Source organism: Gymnodraco acuticeps, unplaced genomic scaffold (genome assembly GCF_902827175.1).
Source record: "Gymnodraco acuticeps unplaced genomic scaffold, fGymAcu1.1, whole genome shotgun sequence".
NCBI classification, from domain to species: Eukaryota; Metazoa; Chordata; class Actinopteri; order Perciformes; family Bathydraconidae; genus Gymnodraco; species Gymnodraco acuticeps.
Genome location: NW_022991154.1, coordinates 5,512,688 through 5,540,014, shown reverse-complemented (window position 1 = coordinate 5,540,014; position 27,327 = coordinate 5,512,688). Strand labels below are relative to the sequence as shown.

The window sequence follows — 27,327 nt, the reverse complement described above, 5'->3', positions numbered from 1 at the left end:
CACAACCCATTTATTTCTTCTTTCTTTCATGCTGTGCAAAGAAAAAGCAACCTCTTAATCCAGATATTTTACCATGATTCACGTATGCATGCACGTGCACGGTTGTGGCATGACCACCAAAACAGAAAGATATGGAGGGCATGCTCCCCCGGGAAGATTTTTTTTTAAATGTTGAAGTTAAAAGCATCAATCTGGTGCACTTTGAGAGCAACATTAAGAGATCTATGGATACATCTCTCAACACCCATATGAAACTGTAAGCATATTTACTTTTTCTTTATGGATATTTTACAAATCACTCTCCTTTCAAACTGTATTCTTGTTTATTAATAACAACTTTTTTTTACTGTCATATAGTATTTTATACCTGTACTTTATTCTCTTGTTTTTTTACAACTATAATGATCATATAAAGATGTGCCTTTACCTCACTGGTTGTAGAAAAAGATTATTATATTCGTTAGCATAGCTAGCTAACCAGATGCTAATAACAACAAAGCTATTGACTGTATGATCAGTATGACAGATGCACAGATCGCCACTGGGCTTTCAACTAAAGACACAGCCACGCAGAAACTGCGGCATGTGTACGGCTCCTTATCTGAAGTGCCGAGCCACGTTCTGGTGCTCTCCGTCAGAACTGCACCCCTGTCAGACGAGACATATATCCACGTGATGACACGTTAGGTTCGTGTTGTGTTCATGGACCCTAACCGTGGCCAGGAAAAACAGGTACTCGCTTGTTTAATTTTTTTGCGGTCTAGATTTTTAATTTTTTTTTCTTTTTTGCGTGTGTTTATAAATTACCTCGAGGGCCGTACCAAATTGTCTCGCGGGCCGTATACGGCCCACCCCTGGTCTAAGATAACCGCAATATCATTCACCACTTTCATTGTCGCAGTGATGGTGCTATGATGCTTTCTGAAACCTGACTGATGTTTACATAGGACGTCATTTTTACATAAAAACTCCTTTACCTGTTCACTCACTAGACATTCGAGCACCTTCGCCAGAACTGACAATTTAGAGATGGGCCTATAATTCTTTAATAAGGTGGCCTCCCCTCCTTTTAGTAAAGGCAGGACATAAGCTGACTTCCATACTTTTGGAATTTTCTTAGTGTTTTTTTTAGGCAAATGAAGCCGCTGACGTCACTTGTTCTTCTTCTGCTTTGGGTTTACTGGCAGGCCGCAAACCACTTCACGGCGTATACTGCCGCCCAAAGTCCCCGGCCGGAAGTCCCCGGAGTTGGGGACTGGCTTCAGTAGAAGCTGCTGGGACTCCCAGCAGCTTCTACTGAAGCCTTCCGAGTAAATCGCCAGAACGCCGACACCTCCTCATCTCCACCGCTCCCATGTTTTATTTTGTGTTGCCATAAGTTAGTCTCTCTGCGTTTCTGCGCTGGGGTAATGCTAATGCTAATAATGCTAATGCGAGGATAATAAAATGGCGGCTTCACAAAACTTTTTGGGAGTTTTACGGGGCGTGGTTTGCAATCCTTCTAGCCAATCAGAAATATAGCTCTTTTCTCACAAAAGAGCCGCTCGAAAGTCCCTGCTCTCGAGCAGGGACTTTCGAGGGGGTAAAAAGGTTCACATGAACTCATTTTAGTACCGGCTCTTTTGGTGTGAACGCGATAAAAGAGTTCACATGAACTAAGTTCACATGAACCTTTGTGGGAAAAGTACCGCAGTGTGAATGCGCCTATTGTTCAGAGTGACAGACTGTGGTGTTCACAGAAGCAGAGTTAGTCACAGAATCAAACAGAGAGCCACAGGACACAAAATGCTCATTAAAACAATTTAACATAGTGGCCCTGTCCGATATAGTGCCAGATGCTGTGGTAAGGCAAGGAGGTAGCTCATTACGGATTTCACCGGTGGATATCGATTGTATGGCTTTCCAAAATGTTCTAGGATTATTCAGGTTCTTTGTGGTAACTGACAGATAATACTTACTTTGATTTTAGATGTAAAGCTATTTCTTAGCTGCCTAAAACGCAGCCATTCTACCACTGAGCCTGATTGCCTAGCCTTTGCCCAGGCCTTGTTTCTCTCATGAAGGAGACAATTCAGCAGAAAACCAAGGATTGTCTCGTCCCTTCACTCTAAATGTACGCAGGGGTGCATGTCTATCAATAATTTCCATAAAACCAAGATAAAAATAAGACCATGCAGTTTCAACATCACACAGATCAATTTTTCCCCAATCAAAACCAGATCATGTACAAAACCCTGCTCCACAAAATGTTTTGTGTCTCTCTTTATAATAATGCGAGGTTTACCCTTTTGGACCTTAGTGTCCCTAATTGTGGCTACAACACAGTGGTCACTCACATCATTTGCAAATACTCCCACAGATGAATATTTATGGGGAACATTAGTTAAAATTAGATCAATTAAGGAGGATTTACTGGGGGACTTAATACTAGGGCGAGTAGGACTGTCTACAATCTGAGTAACATTTAATGAAATACAAACTTTTTTTTTAATCAAGAACAAGAACAATAGTTTAAGTGCAAGAGTTTGTTTTTATTATTATTAACCGTTGACACATCATCAGAGAAACAAGGCGTGACGAAAGACAGAAAGGGACATACTGGAATCAGATCTTGTTGAAAGCTGCTACGTCGACACTCTGGATCTGAAATAGAGAAAAGGAGAAACTTAGATTAGTTTACAGAAGATGGCGTGTTTTGTCAAGTCACTGAAGTAAATCTAATCTTCTCAGCTTCTGATGATGCTTCATGCTGATCCCAGAAAACTAACAATGTGCTGATACCAGGGTTCCTGCAGGTTTCGCCAACTCAAATGTAAGACCTTTTTAAGACCACTTTGAATAGATTTTAAGACCTATTTCACGGCAATAAATAATTAATTTTTGTATTGGTTTTTCAGTTGAATTATACGTTCAGGGTAATCAACAGTTAAAAAGATACTGTTCAAATTATTATTTGTTTTAAAGTTCAATAAATGGATGTTTTCAAAGTCAATGAATAATCGTATTTAATAATCATGATATTAATTATTGACCAACATAATCGTGATTATTGCCATAATCGAGCAGCCCTAGTGTGTGTGTGTGTGTGTGTGTGTGTGTGTGTGTGTGTGTGTGTGTGTGTGTGTGTGTGTGTGTGTGTGTGAGAGAGTGACAAGAGCTATATTCAGAGCTCTGTTGCCTTGGCTACACTATTTCATCGTTGCTGTTGTATAATTGGTGTTTAGCTACGGTATTTAGCGTCTACAGCACCTCCACTTTTAGGGTTGACGTAGACCCAAACGTCGCCCGGAGGTCCCCCGGTGTTGTTGCGGGAGCTGCTGCACTAGCTAACGCTCCACTAGCTAACGCTACATTAGCAAAACAAACGCTAATTTCTTTTGCAAAAGGTGCGGCGGGCTTAAAACACGTTCCCCTCCACTGGTTTCAACCAAGCACTAAATTAGATGTTTTCCAACCAAATACGGTTGAACTGACTCATATTAATTTGTAAGTAGATTCGAAGATACATGAGTTTCTGACTGCCGCTAGCTGAAGCTTGGTTGCTAGGTTACTAGCTGGGTGTTCTCCGATAAGGGGCCGGGGGAACAAAGTTAGTGATTACTGGTTCCATGTTGATTTAATTCAATACAAATTGTTGGGGGGAACTGAAAGGCTATTACCGTACTGGTTACCGATAATTTTTAAGACCTTCTAAATCATATTTAAGACCTTTCTTATTTTTTTGGTCATATTTAAGACCTTTTTAAGGCCTTAAATTCAGATCAAATCTAATTTAAGACTTTTTAAGACCCCGCGGGAACCCTGTGACATGCACAATTGTACGTCAATTGTGGAGCAGGGACATTAAAAAAAAATGGCATTTAAAAATAAAATGGAGGCATTCAAATAAATGTGGTTTTCAGTTTTAACTCTGTATTGACATGGAGTGGAGAAGGCAAGAAGAAGACTATATCATCTGCATAATAAGAATATAACTAAATATTTTGAGCTTGCGTTTAAGCGGAGAAAAACACAAGAAAGACTGAAAACAATGCTAAGAACTTTAACATCTGGTAGAAAAGTTATAAACGTTTTCATGTATGATCAAGTGTAACACCATTTTAAAGTGTCACAAATGACAGCTTCTAACTAGGAAACTTAGCCATGTTCCACAAACTGTTAACCTCTAAAAATAACTGGAAATCATAACCTCCATCAAGGCAGGATTTTTTCCTACATTAGTTTTAACTAGGTGTCGATAATAATCAGTGAGTCTGCAAACTATGGAATGCCATTTAAGCCAAAATTAAATAAATAAATACATATATAAATATGCCTATAAAATAAATAAGGCAATAAATATGTATACATGTACATTTAAATACACATTTATTTATTTCATGGGACTTTTATTTCATAATGACACATTTATTTATTTCAAGAGACTTATTTCATAATGACACATTTATTTATTTCAGGGGACTTGTATTTCATGATGACACATTTCCATTCCTTATATGCAAATGAACAGGGCGTAGTTAGCTCACAGATCCAGACCAAAGCAACAGCACCACAACACTGACTCATTAGGCGCATTCACACCGCAGTACTTTTCCCACAAAGGTTCATCAGAACTTAGTTCATGAGAACTCTTTAGTTTTCATGAACTAAGTACAGAAAGCGTTCACACCGGAATCAGCGCGCTGACCGGAATAAGTCCCTGGGGGAGGATTAGGCAAATGAAGCCGCTGACGTCACTTCTTCTTCTTCTGCTTTGGGTATACTGCCGCCCAAAGTCCCCGGCCGGAAGTCCCCGGAGTTGGGGACTGGCTTCAGTAGAAGCTGCTGGGACTCCCAGCCAGAACGCCGACACCTCCTCATCTCCACCGCTCCCATGTTTTATTTTGTGTTGCCATAAGTTAGTCTCTCTGCGTTTCTGCGCTGGGCTAATGCTAATGCGAGGATAATAAAATGGCGGCTTCACAACACTTTTTGAGAGTTTTACGGGGCGTGGTTTGCAATCCACCCAGCCAATCAGACATAGGAACCTTTTACTCCCACGAAAGTCCCTGCTCTCTAGCAGGGACGGAAAAGGGGGTGAAAGGTTCTCATGAACTAATTTTAGTTCCGGCTCTTTTTGGTGGAACGCAACATTTCGGAACTATATCGGAACTAAAGTGGGAAAAGTACTGCGGTGTGAACGCGCCTAATAGCTCTCGTTTCACACTCCAGTACTCTTAAGTGGTTTGCAAACCGCCAATAAACCAAACCGGTTCCAGAGCCAGTTCCGGGCTAGCCTGATTTAGCTCTGGTTCTTCCTGTTTCGGCCGCAGCGGAGCCGGCTCTAAACACCGAAAACCAGTTCTTAGCTGACCCCATTTGGCTGCCCGGCAAGAACCAAGAACCACGCTCACGTCGGAAGGGGGCGAGATTAATCTGAGCCATAATAACAGTTTATGGCGAGCACGGAAAATAAAAGTTGTAACAAGCATTAGCGCTGAGCAAAGTGACAAGAACGCAACCACACACTTACACTTACATTTAAAAATAACACACTTTATAAAGTCAGGCTTCGTGTGATTCTGTTTATTTGTACCTTACTTTTACCATCCGTTCGCTGTTATTGATCATTGTGGAGAGCAGGCAGAAGTTTTGTTTTGTATTATAGCAGCTATCATATGGAATCAATACATGGGCTGCACAGGTTGTCATGTCCGACTATCACAAGTAGAAACAGTGGCGGCGCCAGGGTAGGGCTGGGGCAGGCTACAGCCATACCAAGAAATGGCTTAGCCACACCATGAAAAATTATGTTAAAGTAAGCAAAATAAAGTTCGCCAACTCGCGGAGTAAATTGCACGGACAGCAGTTAGTAAGATTGATTTCAGTAGCCACTTGTCTGGAAATACCGAAGACTAGAAACGGTTTTGAAAACTATTGTCACGTAGTGATCGTCTTCTCAATAGAACATCTTTGATAATGTCTTCTGGTCAATCAGAATCACGATAACGGCGTGGTGTTGTTGCAGGAAGTCCAGACCGAGAATACTTTTGCTGTAGTAAATCTCTATACATCGATACAACATTACGTGTTGTTAGAAATCAACACGTAATGAAATAAGACCCCACGGTTTGATGATTGATAGGTGTGTGGGCTATCTTTCATTTTGACACACAGAACAATGGGGGCTATCCACCCTTATCCACAATGTAAAGTAATTCACACAGCCTCTTCTCTCTCTGTGAGGAGCAGCAGGTTCAGCTTTCAGAACAAAGTAACAAAGAACTAAAATGGCATTCATTTTTTTTTTTAATATGTCGCGTAGTAATAGATTTATTTATTTCTCTTCTCAAGAGAGTACCAGAATGTGTATTTTATGTTAGTATTTCAAAAAATCCAACCAGACCCCCCTGCAGGGGTTGGGTTTTCAGTATGTCAACTCTTTCACCTGTGGGGAAATTGCAGGATTGGCTGCAGGTCGCCCTTTTTATTTACTACAAGACAAATGTGCCTTTTTATTTCATAAAGTTCAATTTGGATTGAGACAGGGAAATAATCTAAACCTCATACGTGGCGTTTCACTGTCAAGGGGAGCGTGTACGGTGTATGTAATTACATTGCAAATACTGACTTGAGCCCCACCACTGTATGGGTTAGCCCTACCATAGATTATCCAACAAAAATACTCTGGAGCCGCCACTGAGTAGAATCATAATGAAAAGGTAAAATGTGCCTGTAGATAATGGCTTATGCTACAATAGGATAGCAACAAGTAGTCAAGATAGTCAGTTTAGCTTCGGGTGCTTGTTGCATAACTGCGGTCAACTCAGCCGTCTCTCGCGTTCGCTTGGTCAAATCAGCAGCTATTCATTTTTGAGTGCGCATTGCCCCAGAAAAGCACAAGAACGGTTCTTGAAACGGAACCGGTTTGGTTTATTGGCAGTTTGCAAACCACTTAAGAGTACTGGAGTGTGAAACAAGAGCTATTGAGTCAGTGTTGTGGTGCTGTTGCTTTGGTCTGGATCTGTGAGCAAACCATGGCCCATTCATTTGCACATAAGGAATGGAAATGTATCATTATGAAATACAAGTCCCCTGAAATAAATAAATGTGTCATTATGAAATACAAGCCTCTTGAAATAAATAAATGTGTCATTATGAAATACAAGCCTCTTGAAATAAATAAATGTGTCATTATGAAATAAAAGTCTCTTGAAATAAATAAATAAATAAATGTGTCATTATGAAATAAAAGTCTCTTGAAATAAATAAATGTGTCATTATGAAATAAAAGTCCCATGAAATAAATAAATGTACATGTATACATATTTATTGCCTCATTTATTTATTTCAGAATTTATTTCATAGGCATATTTATATTTATATATATATATATATGTATTTATTTTATTTTTGGTTTAAATGGCATTCCATAGCAAACTGCTGCCATCATGTGGTGAAAATGTGTTGAGCTGAGATAAGTTTACCTGTCAGGAAATTTGATTTAAAAGGATGTTCACATTTTGCAGTTCTGATTTTAAATATCAAGCTGAGAAGTCACGGCATGCTGTACTTACATAGTCTTCGAACTTGGTGATTTCTTCCTCCAGCAGGTCTGTTCCCACCTTGTCGTCCTCAACCACACATGCAATCTGGAGCTTTTTGATACCGTAACCCACGGCAACCAGTTTGGACGAGCCCCATAACAGGCCTTCAGCCTGCACCGAGCGCACACACTCCTCCAGCTTCACCATGTCAGTTTCATCGTCCCACTAAAATAAAAACAGAAAGGGATAATCACCTATTAGTATTTATAAAAAAGTTCTACGTTTTTCTAACTCCCTGTATGTGGTATAGTGTTTTAGGATTTTTGGGGAACCTGGTCTGAAGCAGACTTACAGGTTTGACGTCCAATAAGATGGAAGACTTGGCGATGAGGACGGGCTTCTGGGATTTCTTCGCTGTGTATGCTTTCAACCTCTCCTCTTTGAGTTTCTCTGCCTCTTCATCGTCCTCATCACTACCAAACAGGTCCATGTCGTCATCATCATCCTCCTCGACTTTAACTGGGGCGCTTTTCTGCTGCTGGACGGTGGTGCCCTGAGCAGAGTGAAAATAATGACACGCTTACACAAAGAGTAATCGACCGGAGGTTGGATAAAACTAGAACACAAGATGACTCCTTTGATGAGAACAATCTGTAAGAACTCACGTTTGTGTATGGTACTGAGGGAGCAGCGGCAGGGGTCCCTGCTGCAGGAGACTTCTCAAGAACTGCTACCCGACACTCCAGTTTGGAAAGTGCAGCCCTCAAATCGTCCACCACTAGAGAAACAGGAATAAAATCAGAATACTTTATTTCAGGGGGAAATTTTGTTTCACGAGAGTTGCTCAATTTGAGAAAGAAATACAAATATATATACACACAGAGTTAAAGTAGAAACATTGTAAAATATATAGCAACAATAAATACTCAGAAACTATTATAAAACAATACATTAATAAAATATATGAATGCTGTATTGCACAGTTAGAGGTATTTAGCTGCTGACAGTGGAATACGTCAAGTGTCAGTCTATTGACTCAAAAAACACCTTGGTAGTGTTGTGTGTAAAAAAAGGGACAGGAATAAAAAGAGAAAATCATAAACAATGTATTCCAAACAAGCTTCTTCATTGGATAACAGAGAAATATTTTGAGACATACTACTATAGTGTTATTTTAAGTTTTGTATTTAATAGTGTAGTATTAGGGTGGTATTCTGTCTAAGGGCTGGCTGCAATTAGCGACATTGGACACACCTGGGCTTGGTGTGCCACATGCAGGAGGCAGAAAGGCAGCCAATCAGAGGGCAGACCCCAAATTTATTATTTTGTATTTTAAAAATGTGCTGTAGACTGTTGTGTTTCCTGTTTTTGTCCCAGTGGCAAAGAAAAAGTCATAACATATGTAGAAAAAAAAGTAATACAATAGAGTGATAAAAGTCTTGCAGTTCATAAGTTAACAATAGTAATATGTTAAAATAAAATTATAAAAATACTATGTCATAAATGTCATAAAGGGGTCAGAATAATTTCATAAATAAGTCAGTAAGAAGTCAAATAATGATACAATCAAAACATGTAGAGTATGGTATGTTATAACAAATAAATAAAAATGGTTACATTATAGTATGCGATCAAAAATAAAAGGCAGCCAAAATCAAAATGTCATTATAGTATGCCAAAGATTCAATTAATTAATGATGTACAATGTCAGAAAGGTCATTGTACCACAAAACGTTTTCTTTGTCTGTGATACAAATGGTTTGTAATATAGTATTTAAATTGAAAAGAAATGTCTTAAAATAGGTAATTTTAACAAGTATGTCATTAAATTCAAATGTTAAAAAAACCTAATGTATTTTTCTCTTAAGAAAACAAAATGGATTCATATTTAATCAAGGTTAAACCCACCTTGGTGTAAGCTATGGTTCTCCAGCTCCAGGCCCTTGATGCGACAGATGATCTCTCCTGTATCACCTGCACCGCTGACGCTCTGCAGAGCCAAGACACAAAGACAGGAAATAATGGACACAGTTTGTACACAGAGAAACATTTAATAACTAAACCAGAATATTATTCCTTTAATCACACCATAATCAATCAGGCAGACCCCATATGTGAACACACACACAGCAAGTGTCCATCACGGCAGGAAATGCATAGAAAGAGCGTGACAGAAATATGAGTGACAGGCAGCTATTTGGACAGGGGTCTGCAGCACTCCACACACAAATATAATATCTAAAAGCCGACTAAAGGTCTAACACACTCAAACTCAAGCAGGGTCCACTGATTGGCAGAAGATTCCAGAGACACACGCAGCTCGGAGGCACTTACAAGCTGGGACTGTTGGCTCAGGGAGGTTGCCCTCTGTTACACAGTGTGGTCTTCAGCTGGGGGAGGCAGGGGATTAAAGCATGAAAAAAGGGAGGAAACTGAGGGAAGCATGTAGGAGGATCGTGTCAGAGAGTTTCAAACCGGAAGCAAAAGAGCAACAAAGAGAGCTGGGAGGTTAAGGAAGATTAAGGCACAAATCACTAGATGTTGAAGATTGGGTGCTGAATACTTAATGAAGATCATGAAAGAAGACCAGGACAAGATAAAAGATTATTAAAAGATAACATCTACCCCCATTTCTGTAGAGTAACATTTGTCTGGCATCAGCTGACCACCAAGCATTTACTTTTATTAGATATTGCAGCTGGGCAAATTATTCCTCTAACATTTCAGCAACAATTAAATATTAATGAAAGAAGTCTAATCTATCAAATCTATCTAACAAGTTGTTCAAAAATACATGTTCAATATACAAAAGCCTGATTTAAACCATCAACAACAAACATGCTTGTATTATCACCAGCATTGAAAAGTCTAGGTCAGGGGTGCCCAACCAGTCGATCGCGAGATGTGTCTAAAAATAGAACAACAATATTCAGTTTTATCGTTAATGTCCTGTAACATAATCTTCCTGTGCCAGAATAATGCACTTGAACGCATCAAAGCTTTGTGATTGGCCGGCATGACCCCATGTGTCGGGGCGTGGCTAGTGGGCAGTGCACTAATTCGCTAACGTTGTCCGTGTCAACAGGAGTGACAGTCCGCACACACACAAGACCGCAATTATGTCAGAAGCAAAAAAGCCAAAAATATATCATTTTCAATCCGAGTGGGAGGATGATTATTTTTGTATCTATTCCAATTCAAACTCCATCTGCAATGCGAGCGTGGCTTTATCGAAGAAGGGTAATTTAGGAGCGGCATTTCAAAACAGTGCACACACGCTACGAGACGGAATTCCCTCCTAATTCTGCCCTACGCTCCCAAAAGGGGAGGGGCCTGAAAGGACAGCTAAATGCACAGCAGTCCATTTTCACCAGGCCCAACAACAAGAGCAAGGCTGCTACCAGAGCATCATAGCATCGTGTCAGTCACGTTCTTGCGAAACACATGAAGTCTTTCAAAGACGGCGAAGTTGTGAAAGAAGCTTTCCTGGAGGCTGCCGACGCGCTTTTGGGGGACAGTAAAAATAACAGTAGCATTTCAACAGGTTTTTGATATAATAAAAACTCAATTTAGATACCGTTATTAATCAGCTGTAAGTTTTAGTTTGTTTGAACTTATTCATTATAATTATTGTACAAAATGGTATAAGAATGCAAACTTAAATTGATTATAGTTTATTATCAATTCAGGTTAAGAAACTAGTGTTGCTTGCATCCTATTTTAAAGGCATTTATTTTTATAATCTACTAAAATGCAACAAAAAAAGGGTTTGATTCTATTAATTTTGTCTTTTTATTGCACTTTGGCAGCAGATTCCTGTGTAGCTTCAGATCTGAGTTGTCTTATTAGTAGTCCTAATTTATACTTTTGTAGCAACACTATTTTTATATAATGGCAAAGAAAGGGTTCAGAGTCTTTTCTTTGTTCCTGTGTCATATGTGGCAGCACTGTTCAATGTTTCTTGAAAACATTACCCACTGTAGTGACGTGTGAATAAACACCAACTCTGTATCAACAACACTGTTGTGTAACTTCAGTAAAATACTTGTATGTGTGTAGATTAGAAAGAGGTAAGATAAAGGATCTGCAGTATTTTATGAAGTATTAATCGTACAAAGGTCAGTTTTATACAAGTAGAAGTGTGTATTTACCTGGTAGTAGGCTGTCAGTAATGGCTACGTCTCTCTATTTGGACTGGTAGATCTCGGCAGACAGGCAACTTTTAAAAGTAGCTCTCGGTTTAAAAAAAGGTTGGGCACCCCTGGTCTAGGTCCTTAAAATAAAAGTTTGGCTTGACAAAGGATTCAAATGTGACCAAAAATGAGTTTATTGGTATTGTATAATTCCCAAATGTGTCCTTTACAAACAAAGAAAAATAAAAGAAGTAAAGCAGGGGAACCCTTAGGAGAAAAGATGCGACAACGTCCTGCAACTTTTGCCACTGCAAGATTGTGCAGAATTACTTATTATTTATCACTGTAGTTATCACTATTCATGAAATTCAGTTTCGTCCCATGTGTCTTTTCCCTGGACATTCTAAAGCCATGTGACAGGACATGGCACGTTGTTTGCTCAGTCAATAGTACATGAGGTACCTGAGTAAAGGGTGATAATGTGTGATAAGAGGCAGAACACCGCACAGAATGTGTACTTACTCCTGCTAGAGATTTCTGGATGTTCTCCCGGGCCCTAGCGATGTCCTGCAGAATGGTGTTGGATCCGACATCCTTAAAAGGAAAAAGAAAAAAAAAAGTCAATAACTTTCAAGTACTAAATATTAAAAGGTGCAATGCGTCTCAGTAGTTCCATCATTTCAATTTAGCACATTGACTACTTAATTCTATAACCTTGCTTTGATGTGCATATTTGAAATTTAAATAGCAAGTCAGACTTTGTAAAAAAAAAACTGTCAAATTCAACATAAATCTTCTTGTTACTTATGTCATGTAATGTCACTGGTGTAAGATTTTCACAAAAAATGAACACAAATAATATCGTCTTGAAGTCAAATGGTCTAAAATCAGGATATAAACTCAGAGTGACGAGACTTGCATACCTCTGTTGAGCGTACCTCTGTTGAGCGTACCTCTGATGAGCATACCTCTGCGGTTTGTGAGGAGCCGTCTGTGCGCTCGTAGAAGCGTCTCTCTGCATCGTCATAGCGAGGTTTGTCAAACCAGATCTTCTCCTGGGCCAGAAAGTCCACGGAACTCATGGTGCTACAGAAGAGAGTAGAGAGGGACAAGAGAGGGATGAATGAAGATAACAGAGAAGGTCAAAGACATTTATTTTATAATTATTAGAAATAACCAATAGGTTATATATGATCACAATGATTTCTTAGCAGGGAAACAAACATTTTATCTTAAAGGGGCCCTATTATGCTCTTTTTCAGGTTTCTTATTTGTATTTTGATCCTCTGCTGTGACATGTCTCCATGCTTTAATGTTCAAAAAGGTCTTAATTTTCTCATACTGCCTGTGCTGCAGCACCTCTTTTCACCCTCTGTCTGAAACCAGAGCCCAGTCTGCTCTGATTGGTTAGCTGGCTGGCTCTGTTGTGATTGGTCAAACACTTAGAGATGTCCCGCACCTTAGCCTATCACGTACAATGCGTTGGAGAGCTAGCCAATAGAAGCACAAGTGTTATGTAGTGATGTCACTAAACAAAGGACTACAATCAATGCATTTCAGGCCTTCATCTGAAGTCAAATTTGGGATTTTATTATTTGCAGAGCCTTTGCATGCACAAGAAGAACTATATAAAACACTACAGCAAAGGGAGAACCCCAAACAGCATAACATGGCCTCTTTAAAATGGCTTATTATATGTATTCTTTTAACTACATCACCACAAAAATCTACTATAAATGAAGTAAAGTTGGCAACAATGGTTCATACGAACATCAGTCACACAGTCAAATCTCAAACAGACAAGGAATTAAAAAAAAGGCATGAACCAACACAAATTAAAAAAAATTAAAAAAGAAAATGGGCACACATTCCAAAAAAAAAAAAAGAGAAAAACTCATGATTATATAAAATAAAAAACATGAAAGGTAAAACGGAAACATCTGGAGCGACTCCATTCTCCCGGGTTGGTCATACTTGTCCCTCAGTGGGGCGGTGGAGGCCGCTGATGCTGCTTCTGTCCGCCGACCCTTCTTCACCACCACAGCATCACTCCCAGTGTAGCCATGGAAACGGCTCTCTGCAGCATCATACCGCCACTTGTCCAACCACACCCGCTCGGTGTCTGGGTGAAGGAAGCAGCAGACCCCGGTCTCTGATGCTTCAATCTTCTCTTGGACCTCAGCTGGCTCCTCTTCCTCCTGAATAGGCAGCAAAGCGTGGAAGATTTCCGCTTTCCCCTGCGGGACCACACGTTTTTCCTCCACTGCCTCTTCCTCAGCTTCTTCCTCCTCCTCTTCTACAAGGCTTTGAGGGTGGTCGCTACTTCTGGAAGTGGAGGCGCAGGTGGAGCGTTTGGAGGAGTTGTTGCCATACAGGTTCTGGTAGAAAGTTGCTTCTGCGCGGTCGTACAGAGGTTTCTCCAGCCACACGTCTCTGAGCAGCTCCACTGGAATGCGGGGCAGTCCGTTGATCGACTGACGATTGGTTGGGGTGACGGCTGCTTGCTGGATGACCGGGGTTGCAGGTGTCGGGGCTAGAGACTGATATCCTTCATCCGGTGTTTGAGGGGTGATGGAGGGGTTAGGTGGGGATGTGAGGACCAGAGAGTTTGGAATTGGTCGCTGCACTGATTCTTCAGCATATTGGCTTTCTGCCTGGTTGCCATGCTGGCACACCGGTCCTAAGGAAGATGGATCCACAGACGACTGAGAGTTTGAGTGTTTGCCGGGGGCTGGGGAGGAACGCTTTAACTTGGTGGCCCCGTTGGAAGAGCTCGCCAACCAGCACTGGTAGAGGCTCTCGGCTTGCTCGTACATGCTCCGTTCAAACCACACATTAGCACACTCCGACTGCAGGCCCATCAGCCCAGCGCGGGGGTCAGATGCTGGCTGGCTTGTCCGTTTGTCTGGCTTCTCTTCTTTTTTGGTCTTACTGTCAACCGTCCCCTCAGGCTGACTCTCAGGATTGGATGAACGCTTCTTGCGCCGACGGCTTTTCCCACTGCGCTTTCCATCTCCGTTTAGGCTGCCGCTCTCTGGGGACGATGATGCCCTATCTCCGTTTCTTTGACCTGATTCAGCCTTGTTCATACACGGCGAGGCTGCAGGTGCGGACCGGTCCACCTGACAGTGGCTGGCTTTCTTATCTATCTCTGACTGATCAAGTGCAGAGCACAAGGGAATCTTCTTAGACATCTTTGATCCGTGGCAGCGGAAAAAAAGAGAATAACAGGTACAGGCTTTGGGTTAGTAAGATAGACGCAGGAAGGTTTGGAGACACAAAGGGATTGATCTTTTAGATTCAGTCGTCCAAATGCAACAGTCAAAGAGCTGTACGTTTGAGACAGAGTCTAGAAATCAGACCCAGAGAAACACAGGAAGCATGCAGGAAATTGAGAAGAAATCCATGCAGATGAACTAAAAAGGTTTAGTGAATGGAGTTACATGTTGGTGAATTGTTAGTATTGTCAAAACTCATGCACAGGAGATGCTGACTAAGTCGTACCAAAGCTTGGAGAGCGTTCAGCTGAGTTTACATGGTTTAAACTCAAGAATATAAGTAAGGGGCAATTAACACTGGGGCCCGTGCTTTTTCAGGACTGAATGCTTTTAAGTCTGAATGCCAGATTGAGATTGTCCAACTGAGTCCTTAAAATACAAAAAAATCAAATCTGAGTTGCAGTTTCTCCTGCAACACAATACTTAAAGGTGGGGTAGGTAATTTTGGAGAAACCAGCTCGAGTGCGCTATAATTTGAAAATACACAACGGGAACAAATCTGCCACTTCCTTACAGAGCCCCTCCTCCAACACACACGAACATGACCAATGAGGGCACGAGATAAGTTTGTGCACAGATGGAAGGCTGACAGGCAGGTAGGCCATCCAGTTATTTTAGCCGGGCCGGCTAAAATGATTGGTCGTGCTTTTTACAGCGCCACGGCTTCCACAGATGACATTTGTTATGGATTTTTTTGTCAAAGCACTTAAAGGGGGCATATCATGCTATATTTGAACAATATATTGTAGGGCCATACCTATATAAAGTATATAAATATAGTTTTTTTTCAAAATACCAAACAGATCCTGCATTTTAGCCATGCCTCATTTCGCTCCATTTGCTCTTTCCAGCGCTGTTTTTGCAGGGGGCTGATTCTGTGAGCTGCAGCTGACCACGCCCCCCTGCAGGAGAGGGGAGCATGCTTTGAGATCAGCTGCTGGGCTGTCAGAAGAGGGGGAGAAAAAGAGATCTCCGTCCTCCGTGTTTTATTCTTATAGAAGTAAGAAGAGAAGTAATGGGGCAGAAACCCTCCTTTTTACGCAGCGGTCCAGACATAGACATCAAACGGCGACACATATTCAGTTGCCAGTTACTTTGGCATTAGGGCAGGGATATCTAGATACTTTCCAAGGTTGACATAATGAATTGTGCTACTTTTAAAGCAAGCAACGACATTTTCAAATCTGAAATCAAAAAGCTCCTCAAAAACGCGATCGAAGCAGTTCCTGCCGTTGCTACGTTAGTTCAAACAGTAACAACGGACTATTTTTCTTAGCGGATGCATGTCAATTTAAATTAATACATAAAACTATTTTTTAAATCAATAAAATCATTTTCTAAATCCATAAAAGCATTTCAATTAATATTGGGAGTCATGTCGTTACTTTGTTGAGAATGTGGCCATGTAATAAGCGGGATAATGTGCAGCGACTTGGTCATTTTTAGCATAACCTTCATGCCGATCGAGATCCCTCCGCTTCGCGTGGGCTCCTGATCAGCCTGTCAGTGTTATTTTCCCCATAATGACCGCGTCGCTGCACATTATCCCTTACATATGATTATATAGAGTCATTATTCATTTGTTTTAAAGCAGGAGGTGCAAACCCTTGCCTCTGGGAGGGAGAAAAAGAGCCACAGCGGAGAATAAACAGAAAGACAACCATGGCAACCATGTGCGGGAAGTCTTCTTCGCTGCTTTTGTGGCAGACTACAGCGCCACTTACAGGCCTGGCATATGTACTACAGCGTCTCCAGTTCTTTCGAGCGGCAATTGCCCGCCGTGGCCTAACCTCTCATTCTCCTGATAGGTGGAAAATTGACCAGTAAGCGGAGCACCCCTTTTGTGACGTAGAAAATAATTCAAATCTGGATCAGTCTGTATCAGATCCGTTACAGCCCCTTTTTTAGAGATTTGGGTATGGAGGAAAATAGAGAGGGTTGTATTTTCTGACACTTGGTGAGTTCCCTGACACACAGTCATGTATAAAAGACGTACAAGAGTGCATTTTGCATGATAGGTCCCCTTTAAGATATTCATTGCTATCGGGATGTTAAGAGCATTCCATGGAATATAACAAAAAGTGTATCTCGAGCCGGTTTCTCAAACTTACATACCCTACCTTTAACCAACCACACCCCCCCCCCCCCCCCTAGCTGCTATTATAATTATAAATGGCTTTTAAACATTCTTGAACAAAATAATATGACATGTTTAACCAACACTTAATTTAGAGCAATCTTATCACAACGATTGTATATATTTCTTGGAACAAGACCAATCATGACACAGCAACATGAAAGCATGCAACAACAAGTAAGTGTGTAACAAGTGCAGAGCAAAAATATAAACAGGTTTAAACACTGACATTAATGATCAATTAAAAAGATGTCCATGCAAGCAAACTTATTCAGTCAACAGCTTTGGGTTTTCTTTCAGATACATTTATTTTCTAATCAAACATTGCACAAGCCATGCTGTTTTTATGAAGTTACATTATTCTACACAGGAAATGCATTCCCTTAATGTTTCAACATGTGGAGGTTAGTAATATTACGATGAATAGTGGCATACTGAAATGGATTTGGGCACCATTTGGGAAAGCATTTCCTGCTTAATGCTTACAAAAAATCTTATTCAAGCTCTTAACTCACCTTCCTTGGTAAAAATGTGTTGAGCTTAAACTATTACTCAAAGTCAAATGCTCAACACGTTCTTTTCATCCAGTTAAATCGCAAGCCATTCAAAAGAAATGTAACAATCACCACCTTGCATAACAAAGACAAAACTATGGACGTACCACAACTCGAATGGGAAAATGTCAACAATGTTATCAGGAGTACTCACTTGTCAAATTCTGAATGCAAGATGAGGGGAAAGAAGCTTGTGTTAAAATGTGAGTTTTCTTAACAAACAAGTTGACATGAAACTCTACTCAAATGGAATATACTTGCACTATCATCTGCTTTAGTTGATAAGAACGAAAATCGAGCAATTACTTGGATACATCCCAAAGTTTTCCATTTGAAAGGCACCAGGGACCGTCTATTTTCTCAATTTCATCAAAAATGAAATGTTCTATTAAAGCAGCACTATCGAAAATGTAATCAAGCACATTAGTGGTGATATTTTCAATTAAACAAATGTCAATCTTGTACACTACAACTACAACTACATTAATATGCTGGGTTGCTAGGCTGCACCCCTTTATATGTCGCTCTAGGGACACTGGGACAATATTTTATTTAAAGCACTAACAGCAGAAATTCTATATGTTGACTTCTCTACTCCGCCCTTGACACTCTGCATTTATACTACCATATCAAATTAAAACAACAAAGGGTGAATAAGACTAGGCACTGCAGTTTTTTAAACAAATACCACGTAAACAGGGCTATTTTAAGCATCACTAGTGAGTATTTCTGGCAGCATTAAGGTGTATGAGGGTACGATTGTATTAAAAATAAACTGCAATGCTCATGTTAAATATTATGAAAGAAAATGACCCTGGGTGCATCAAGAGTCAAATCAGTGTTTTATGTGGTCTTTACATGGAGTTTAATGATAACAAATCAAAATTGCCAGCTTTACCCTTTCAATATGCTTATGAGTGAATATCCCCTTTTGAGGAAGTCACCTCAAATAACCTCAGCCAAGTGTCTGATGCATTTAAGCACCCCAGTAAGGGTGAGGTACAGTGATTTGCACATGCTTAACTATACTAGCACTGATATACCAACTAATAATATTGTATTTTAAAGATTGAAGATAAAACCCACAGCTTACTAACAGGACTACGCCATCATCACGTCCTCTCTAAAATGACATTACATCCTAAAACAACGCAACACTTTCACTTAAGGTCAGACTGTTAATGTCATGAATGAAAACCTGTCATGCAACATATTAAACAATTTATGAAAGGCAGGGAGCTGTCTTCAGAAGGTGCGCCCTGCTAACCTCAACATTAGCCATCTTTCATCTGTTAGTAGGTCCTAGCTGCGATGAACGCCCGTCAGTGGGTGGTTAATATTAAATGCGACACAATTACTACGCGTTACAATTCGACACTTGACTATTGTTTTCGTATGAGGAGGTTTACTAAGAGTAAAATGTAAATGTACAACAGCCTCTGAAGCCGGTGTCCAGCCGGCGTGACAGCCACTGCGTTAGCACCGCGGATGTTGAGCACTAGCAAGCTGCTAGTTCAGCTAGCCGCTAGCTAGCCTAGGCTAACCCACGCCGAGCCCCTGCTGTCTGTAAACCGCTGAATCTCCATTCATTGCCCAAAATGTCTCTCAAATGATTGGAGATAATATTCCCCAGACTGAAACCCCCAGCTGTCAGTCAGCGTTAACGTACTTACTGTTGTGTATTTTGTCTTGTCGGTGTGAGGGGCAGGCCGGTGGATTAAACGCGTGTTTCTCCAGCAGTCGGTGAGTGACAACGGGAGGGAGGAGGGAGGACAAGGGAAGGGAAGGACAAGGAGCACCGGTGATTGTGTGATCTGAGCATGGGGGAGGGGCCATTTTCAAATCTCAAATTTGTTGACATTGCATGATCAGATTAGTATTTACTAATATTATTAGAGTGGAGTCATTTGCATAACTGAGACAGAACAATGTGTATTTGGTTTAAATAACTAATACCCCAATGTTCAACCTTTGTCCTATTACAACAATCCCCAACTCTTTATGACGTATGTTATTGTATAAAAGGAAATCCCACAACCTTGTTTTGCAATGGCAAGTATGACCTTAAGGCAGTGAGCAAGAAGTACTCAGACTTTTAGTAGTAAAAGTCATCCATTTAAAATCTGACTTAAATAAAAGTACACAAGGGTTTTAATATATTAGATTATGATTAGTAATGCAATAGTGTGTTCATTGTTTTAATGTTGCAGATGGTTAAGGTATGGCTTTGGAATTTGTTTTGTACACTAGGGCTGCAGAAAAATAGCAAGTTAGTAGTAAGTATGTTAAATGAATGAAATGTAGATTTCCTGCTTTCAGTATTTTATATAGCACTCTACTCTTTAAAAACAAACTAAAATATTTTATTATCCAACATTTTGGTTTTGTGCTTAATTTGGCCAAATATTAGGCCATTATATACATGGTTTCTTAGGTCGATGCTACATAATAAAGTTTGAATTTAGTCTGACACCAGTGTGACCCTCTGTATTCACTCTACATTGCCTTCAATAAAAGTGCCTTAACATTTGAAAAAGTTACATAAAAGTACTGTGGCATCAAGTGTATTTAACATATTACCAACCTATGGGAGTAATGAAGTTTGGATTTCACCTTACATGTATTCAAGATTGAATTTTTGGTGTGCATGTAAAAGTAGTAATTCTCTCGAAAAACACAATGTCATGATCAAATAATTTACTTGTCAATTTCAAGATTCAGCCAACATTCCTTTTGATTAAAACAAATTCTTCTTCTGTCTAAGACATAAAAAGGAAGTATAAACTGCACTTGTTTAAAGGTTCCCATGTCTGCTTTTCTGGCTATTACCCATCCCCTTGTGTGTTATGTAGCTTTTTCTGCATGTAAACGGTCCTGCAAGTCACAAACCCTCAAAGTACACCCTGTAGCGAGTAAAGCTCTAACACAGAAAAATACCTGTCTATGCTGCCCCAGAACGCCGCATTGGAGATTTGTCTTTTTCCATTTTTTTCCGTCCAGAGTATGGTGACGTAACCATGCCCAGGTCCAATGGACCAACCCGTGGAACACACACATTCACTCAGCCTTCTATTTTCTCAGCAGCGGATCCGCGGATTACTCAGCCCGAGACAGCGAGACACCGCGAAGAGTTGTGTGTGTGCTCGAGCTGAGTTCAGGCTGAGTTTCGCGGTGTCTCGCAGACCCCACGCAGCAACCAGGAAACGACATCAGTAATCCAGCTCACACTGTCCGCTCCTCGAGACTCAAAGGGCGAGCAGCGAGCGGAAGCAGCAAGCCCCGCAACTCCCGCCAAACACGGCACCCAGACCCCACGCAGCATTCTCATCTGTTTGTCATTACTGGTGTCACTTTCTGGTTGCTAACAAATGCCGTTGTGAACACAGAATCACACATTCAGAGCACAGTGGGCTCATAGGGAGGGGGGGGGCAGGAGCTCCAACAAGCCGTTTAGGACAGAGAGTGAATACACAACTATACAGAGATGGCTGTATGAGAAACCAATGTGAGTTGGAACATTGAACAATGTAAATCTATTCTAGTAGACCTCAACAATGGAATTATGATCAGTAGAAATGGCCATGACATGGAACCTTTAAGTTAGGATGGCGTCTTCATTCATGCACAGGACCACCATTTTACAAAGCCAAGAAACAACAAAAACACTCAGGCATTCGTAAGGGCCATCACATTTGTTATGTTACCTGAAGGCCACTGTAGTTTCTCTGAAAGGGAGGGGTGAGAGGAGAATCTGTCAGTTGGTTGCAATCTGCATTCTCACTAATTGATGAGAAAGGGAAAGAAATGAACAAGAAAAGATGACAAGTCCCTCCTTTGTCTTTGTGTTCCATGGTGAAGTTGAGCCAAAAAGTCAGTTGTTGGAAGGCTTGAATTAGTCAATGGAGTAGTAGTCGAAAGGCAAAGAGCAGCCGTTATTTCCTGGATCTTTCTGCTCACTTTCGGCCGAGCTCCCTGGCTCTCTCAGTGGCAGATTCCCGGCGCTCATGGTCGCCTCCCTCAGACCGCCCGCCCTGGCTCCAGGGTGTGAAGCCCGTAGATGGTTGTTCCACCCGGAGTGCAGACCTCAGAGCGGAGCTGAGCCGGATGCTTCCCGGACTCACGTAGCAATTTCCCAGCACCCTGCATCAGATGGAATAAAGACCAAAATAATTATGGTGGGTTCAAATATTTTGCTGTCGAACAAACAACACAGTATTTCTTAGAAAATTGCTTATGTTGCTACAGAGAAACAGAAGCACACACGCAATAGAACTGACCAGAACAGTTTGAGATGCGATGCTGTGGGCCAGAGCACTTGGCATTCCCATTTTCACAGCTCCTTCTGCCAGCGCTTCAGCAAACAGATAGACCTGCAGAGAGGGGGTCACATGCATCAGCATCAAAAGGTGCACAAATAAGTGCATCAAAATAAAATGTGTATGAATTTGTATTACTGCAAAGTAATTAATTGTCACATATCACAATGGTGTTACATTCAATGTTTGCATTAATGACCTTTGTTGGATTTTCTTTTTCAATTCTCAGACTTGAAACATACTTCCAATAGGTTATTCATTACAGGGACCATCTTTATAAGTCCTATTAATACAGGGGTAAAGTGTAAATAATTATATTTTGTACTTTATGTTACTTAAACTGACTGGATATGTATTTTAACTGAGGATTCAATGCAGAGCTTTCAATGTGTGCTCATGTAAATCAGTAAATCAACTTTGTATTCTGCACCAGTCCCAGTAAAACACTGAGATGAATATAAAGTCTGCACAACTTTATGTCAACTCAATTCTTGGATTCACATGCTTAAGAGGGCATTTCAAAACTTCCATAAATATTCTGTAGTAATGTGATGCAGACTTCTTTTTATCAATAATAATTACCATTTTACAATAGTGGCAATAAAAGCCGTACCAAGACTTATTGTGGATTATTTAACGGGGGTAACTTTCGAGTCTCTAAAGATGAAACCTGATAATAATTCATTTTCAGAGTAAAATATTCCTTATCTTACTGTACTTCCACTCCCACTGCTATTTATTTCATTTCTACTTTATTATTTGCCTTACTTGTTTGTTTGTTTGTTTGTTTGTTCACAGCATGTAAAAGAGGCCTTGGGTCCCTTGAAAGGCCGCTATAATAAAATGTATCTATTATTATTATTCTTCTTGTGTATATTATATATTTTAGAACTCTATGTATGCTACTTTGTTTACAACTGAATCCCTCTTACTGTGTGGTTTGTATTTGCCATATACACCACAGCAAATTCCTTGTATGTGTGAACCCCTACCTGGCAATTATCAGTACCTGGCCATTTAAGGAACATGTTAGAAGAATTACAGATTTCTATACTATTTTAACTTTCGCAATAAAATGGTCTGATCGGATCCAACACGGAGTGTGGACTGCTAGATGGAGAGGTGCCAGTTCACCTCCTGGGCACTGCAGAGGTTCTCCTGAGCAAGGCATCCGTGCACCTATATACCTATGTGTATTTTTACTGTGTGTGCATATACCAGAGTGGAAAACTGAATTTCCCCCTAGGGGGATCAACAAAGGCTCCTTATCTTCTTTTTCTACTACAAGAGTAGGCCAGCAGTTATAAGGACTTTAAACAAAGCATCAAATCCTGGCCCACTCACAAAAGCAACTCCGCTCCCGCTCAGTCCAGTGTGGATGTCGATCCAGGCCTCCGGTCCCTCCTCCACCAAACCACAGCGGTGCAGCAAAGAGCGCAGCAGAGCTCCGTCTTCCTGTTTCGCATGGGATCCCCTGGCAAACAGGAGAGCTCCCTCCTGAACCAAACATGGCAGATTTGGCATCAGCCTGATGGCGACTGAATTCTCTGGCAAGAGCTTGAGATCGGAAGAGAAAAATAATGTTAGTCATCTTTAGATCAACACAATTTTAATTTGAAAAACCATTTCACATTATGCTCTCACCTCTTCTACTGTTGCCAGTGTTACCCCCGCTGCCACAGACACAATAATGTGTCGCTCCGTGACGTGTTCTGAGATCTCAGTGAGAACAGGTGCTACCAGGTGAGGTTTGACCGCAACAAAGACCAGATCTGACCCAGAGACCACCTCTTCATTGGAATGAGTGACGGAAACACCGAGCTCCTGAAAGACAGAGGAAAAGAGGTTACTGACACAAACACGAAATCACTCTGTGACAAGAATGAACAGTTCACATTGTGTTAGAGGTATAAATAAAACACAGCACACAGAAAAGATAACGATGAGAGAGGCATATGTTTAGTTAAATCATTGGCATGTTACATTCTTAATTTGGGTTCAAACTGAATGATAATTCATACACATATTCTTTAGTTGAATAAATGTAAATGTAATAAAAAAAATAAAAGGCAACTGAAAACAATTTTGATATCAGATTATATATAATTATTGACAAAAAAAGTGTAGGTGCTTCACTAGTCAGTTTTATGGTAGGCATTTTCACCGTTCTCACATTTTATAGACAAAACAAAACAAAAAAAATCAAGAAAAACGATTTAGATTTTCTTAATGGTAACTTAACATTTTATTTGTTTATGTTAATAAACAGCAGGGTCAACATAACCACTGTTTTGTAAACATTTAATTCATATCTTAATATTCTGTTGCCACACACGTTTCAAATTTAAGGACAGTTACTTATTTGTACCCTGCAATTGTTTAACTATGTGCACACATTCAAAAAACAGTGACACCTACCCGACTCATCAACACAGAACAAATCACTGTAACTGATCTTACAAACAGTTACCATCATGCTCACTGTCCTGCAATCCATCCCATCCTACTGAGCACTGATAGGAGAAGTAAAGTAAAACGTACCTGAAAGCGTCCCAGGTTTCTTGAGGATGGTGCGCTAACTTTGATGTTTGCAGGAAGAGCATTTCCTTTAATGGGAACAAAAGGGACAGTGTAACACCTTTTTTTTTGTTTAAAAACCTCTGTGCAGTTTCAACAACTTTATCATATCTTACCAGACAAGATGCCCTTCGCGATGCCGAATGCCATGTTCCCTGCACCAATAAAACCGATCTTCAGCTGCGAGTCCATCTCGGGGTCCATTTTGATCTAGAGAAAACAATTGGAAACATCAAAGAGTTAAACAATTGACCAAAGAACAGAGGAAGTGAATCACGAAACAACTATAACACATTTCCAATGATGACCAATGGTGTCAGACATTATCACAATATACATCAAGATTATGCTAGACCCCATGTGTGCAAGACAGTTAAAGCTGCAACGATTAGTAATTCAATTGATTCATTTATGGAAAATAATGGAGGCAACTCATTTAAATTATGTTATTTAAGGTATTTTGTCAAGCATACACACGCATGAGTAAATTATTTGATCATGATTGTTATTTCTTATGCGGGAAATGTGCACCAAATTTCAAATAGAAGTTGGGAGTTATCGTTATTACAGTTAGATGCCAGACACCATTAGTGTCATTTACCATAGGCAATGCAATTATTGACTGTGTTCACATCGTCACAAGTAACTGGATTACTTTCGGCGTCAGGTTAAATGATGAAAGATAACTTGTAAACTCCTGGGTGACAGTCATCAAATGTCTTCGCTTTCAGTGTAGTTGCTCTGTCCTGGGTCTTTTTGTCCTGCAACTACATCGCTTACTCAGATTAGAGTTTAAAGGGTTAACACAGAGCTGGCAGCTGCAGCAGAAAGCAAGCAGTAAGTCTATCTGTAAATCACATGTCTTAATATTTGAAAGAAGCTTATACGGTAAACAAATAGAAGGCATCATGGTATTGATATTTGTCTACCGACAGAAAATGTTGATACTTAAACTTGCAGATAATTTCTAATGCTAAAATCCCTGATTCAAACTGGTACCATTTTTTGTTAATTTTAGATTGCAATGGGCATTATTCACCCTTACTAGAAAATAAACAATGAAACAATAGCTGGGAAAGTAGTACAACAGACCAATTGATTGGTCAGAAAAACGTATATGTTGTACCATACTACACCAAGTTGCCAGTTTATTATATGTCACATTCAGTTTAAATCAACAGTCCTGCAATACATCTTAAATGTTTTGTTTAGGTTTTGTAAAAACTGTGTTATTCAAGAGTATTGTGATTTTGACGAAAGTAGATTTTAATGAATTGCCTTATGCTCATACTCAAGATGTTTCTTGTGCTCATGTTGTCTTGTGAATATGAGATCTGAGCTCAATGAGACTGCTTGTTTAAATAAAGATACAAATCAAAACTGTAGAATCACACTGAGTTATAGGAGTATGAGACATGTACACCAGCGGTTGGGTAATGAATGCATGCATCACATGGCACAAATGGTTACGATCTTAAGACAAGACTACATCGCATCCACGGCATCACCCCTACAATTAAACCCAGGTTCTGGGCGGTATTGTCCGGGCAGGGCTGCGGCCAGTGCAGCATCGATGCTTCTCCATCCGAGTCTTCTGGCACTTCATCATTCCTGACAGAGTTGACACCAGCTCCTAACAAGGGGTGTCTGGACTCCATGATAGCTATCATAGTCTTTTCATACCGCCACCAACCTTGTATTTTGGTCGTTGCCGGGAGGTTCGGTTCCCTCTTGCACTTATAATACGCACTTTTGAGAAGTTTCCAGCGAAACTTTAATTGGTCCACAGTTCTGTGATAACCAGCCGCTGTCATCCTCCTGTGTGCCACCTTAAACAGTTTATTATTCCTTACTTTCCTCCCGTCTAAGCATTTTTTCATGTCCAGGTCCTTCAGTATTTCCAGAAATAACTCTGTCTCCTTCACGTCCCAATTCTGCTTCTTGATACCGGGGTCGTCCATTGTTATGACAATGTAGCCACACTAGTTGTACGGCTAGTTAGCCCAAAGGTAGATTATCCACACGGCTAGGTTGCTAATGTGGTGCTAGTGTCATTTATGGTGTGGCAAGGGGAGAGTGGTACTGTAGCTAGCTTACATTTTAGCTGAATAAAGACTGCAGGTCGCAAAAATGCGTGCCAAAATGTAAAAAATCCTGCTTGCTAAGGAAAACGACAAAATAATCCAGCACCTATTAGCAATAACAATGCACGTGTTACTTGTTGACTGGACAACCATAAAATAACACGGAGTGACATAACACGTTGTCAGGCGATGCTGTAATAACACCGGCTGACGTTGTGGAAGGATATTATTCACCTGATATGTTTCAGATTTGTTGCCGTCACGTTTAGTAAAACCCAACTGTAGTTTATTTCAAACTGTCTGTCAGGTCGGCACACACCCGCAGTATCCACGAAACTAACCACCTGAGTGCTGAGTCCCAGTGAGTCGGTGAGTTAGTTTTCTACCTCCGTGCTGCTGCACCAAGGTGGGCGGAGTCTACAGCGTCCTCAGCTATACATTTCCAACAGATTGATTCCGCACCCTGTTACTATTTCATGTCAGCCGTGACTCACCTCTAACATACCCAATGTCCGTCCCCCAAAAATGCGAGTTATTTCCATTGGCTGTGTCCTCCTCCTATAGCGCGGACGGGGGCTGGATATAAGAACACATTTGCTGTCATTGCAATCAGCTGTGTGACGGAGACAACTCCAGAAAGAACCTGCACAATTGTACAAACAGGTACACGTTTAAGCAATATTTTAATTTGTTTCTTTAATCCCGTGTGCATTGACTAAGGT

The 27,327-nt window shown here is 40.5% G+C and overlaps 2 protein-coding genes and 1 long non-coding RNA gene across 3 annotated transcripts; all 3 read right to left on the bottom strand.

Moving 5' to 3' along the window:
* Nucleotides 1-2,510: 2,510 nt before the first annotated feature.
* On the bottom strand, nucleotides 2,511-15,416 carry LOC117560512. The gene is given in 10 exon segments (XM_034237395.1): nucleotides 2,511-2,643; nucleotides 7,557-7,751; nucleotides 7,879-8,079; nucleotides 8,192-8,304; nucleotides 9,435-9,516; nucleotides 9,861-9,886; nucleotides 9,889-9,916; nucleotides 12,182-12,253; nucleotides 12,628-12,745; nucleotides 13,634-15,416. Coding segments are annotated over 10 exon segments (2,094 nt in total). The 5' UTR covers nucleotides 14,854-15,416; the 3' UTR covers nucleotides 2,511-2,604.
* Nucleotides 15,417-17,363: 1,947 nt separating this feature from the next.
* Nucleotides 17,364-19,376, bottom strand: LOC117560518. The gene is made up of 3 exons (XR_004571178.1): nucleotides 19,302-19,376; nucleotides 17,783-17,792; nucleotides 17,364-17,650 (listed from the first exon to the last, which is right to left on the bottom strand). It is a non-coding gene; the product is annotated as an uncharacterized LOC117560518 (long non-coding RNA).
* A 934-nt stretch (nucleotides 19,377-20,310) lies between these two features.
* pycr3 (pyrroline-5-carboxylate reductase 3) lies at nucleotides 20,311-26,825 on the bottom strand. Its single transcript, XM_034237400.1, is given in 8 exon segments — nucleotides 20,311-21,661; nucleotides 21,664-21,768; nucleotides 21,906-21,998; nucleotides 23,289-23,501; nucleotides 23,589-23,768; nucleotides 24,486-24,550; nucleotides 24,638-24,731; nucleotides 26,036-26,825. Coding segments are annotated over 8 exon segments (1,338 nt in total). The 5' UTR covers nucleotides 26,483-26,825; the 3' UTR covers nucleotides 20,311-21,520.
* Nucleotides 26,826-27,327: the final 502 nt, after the last annotated feature.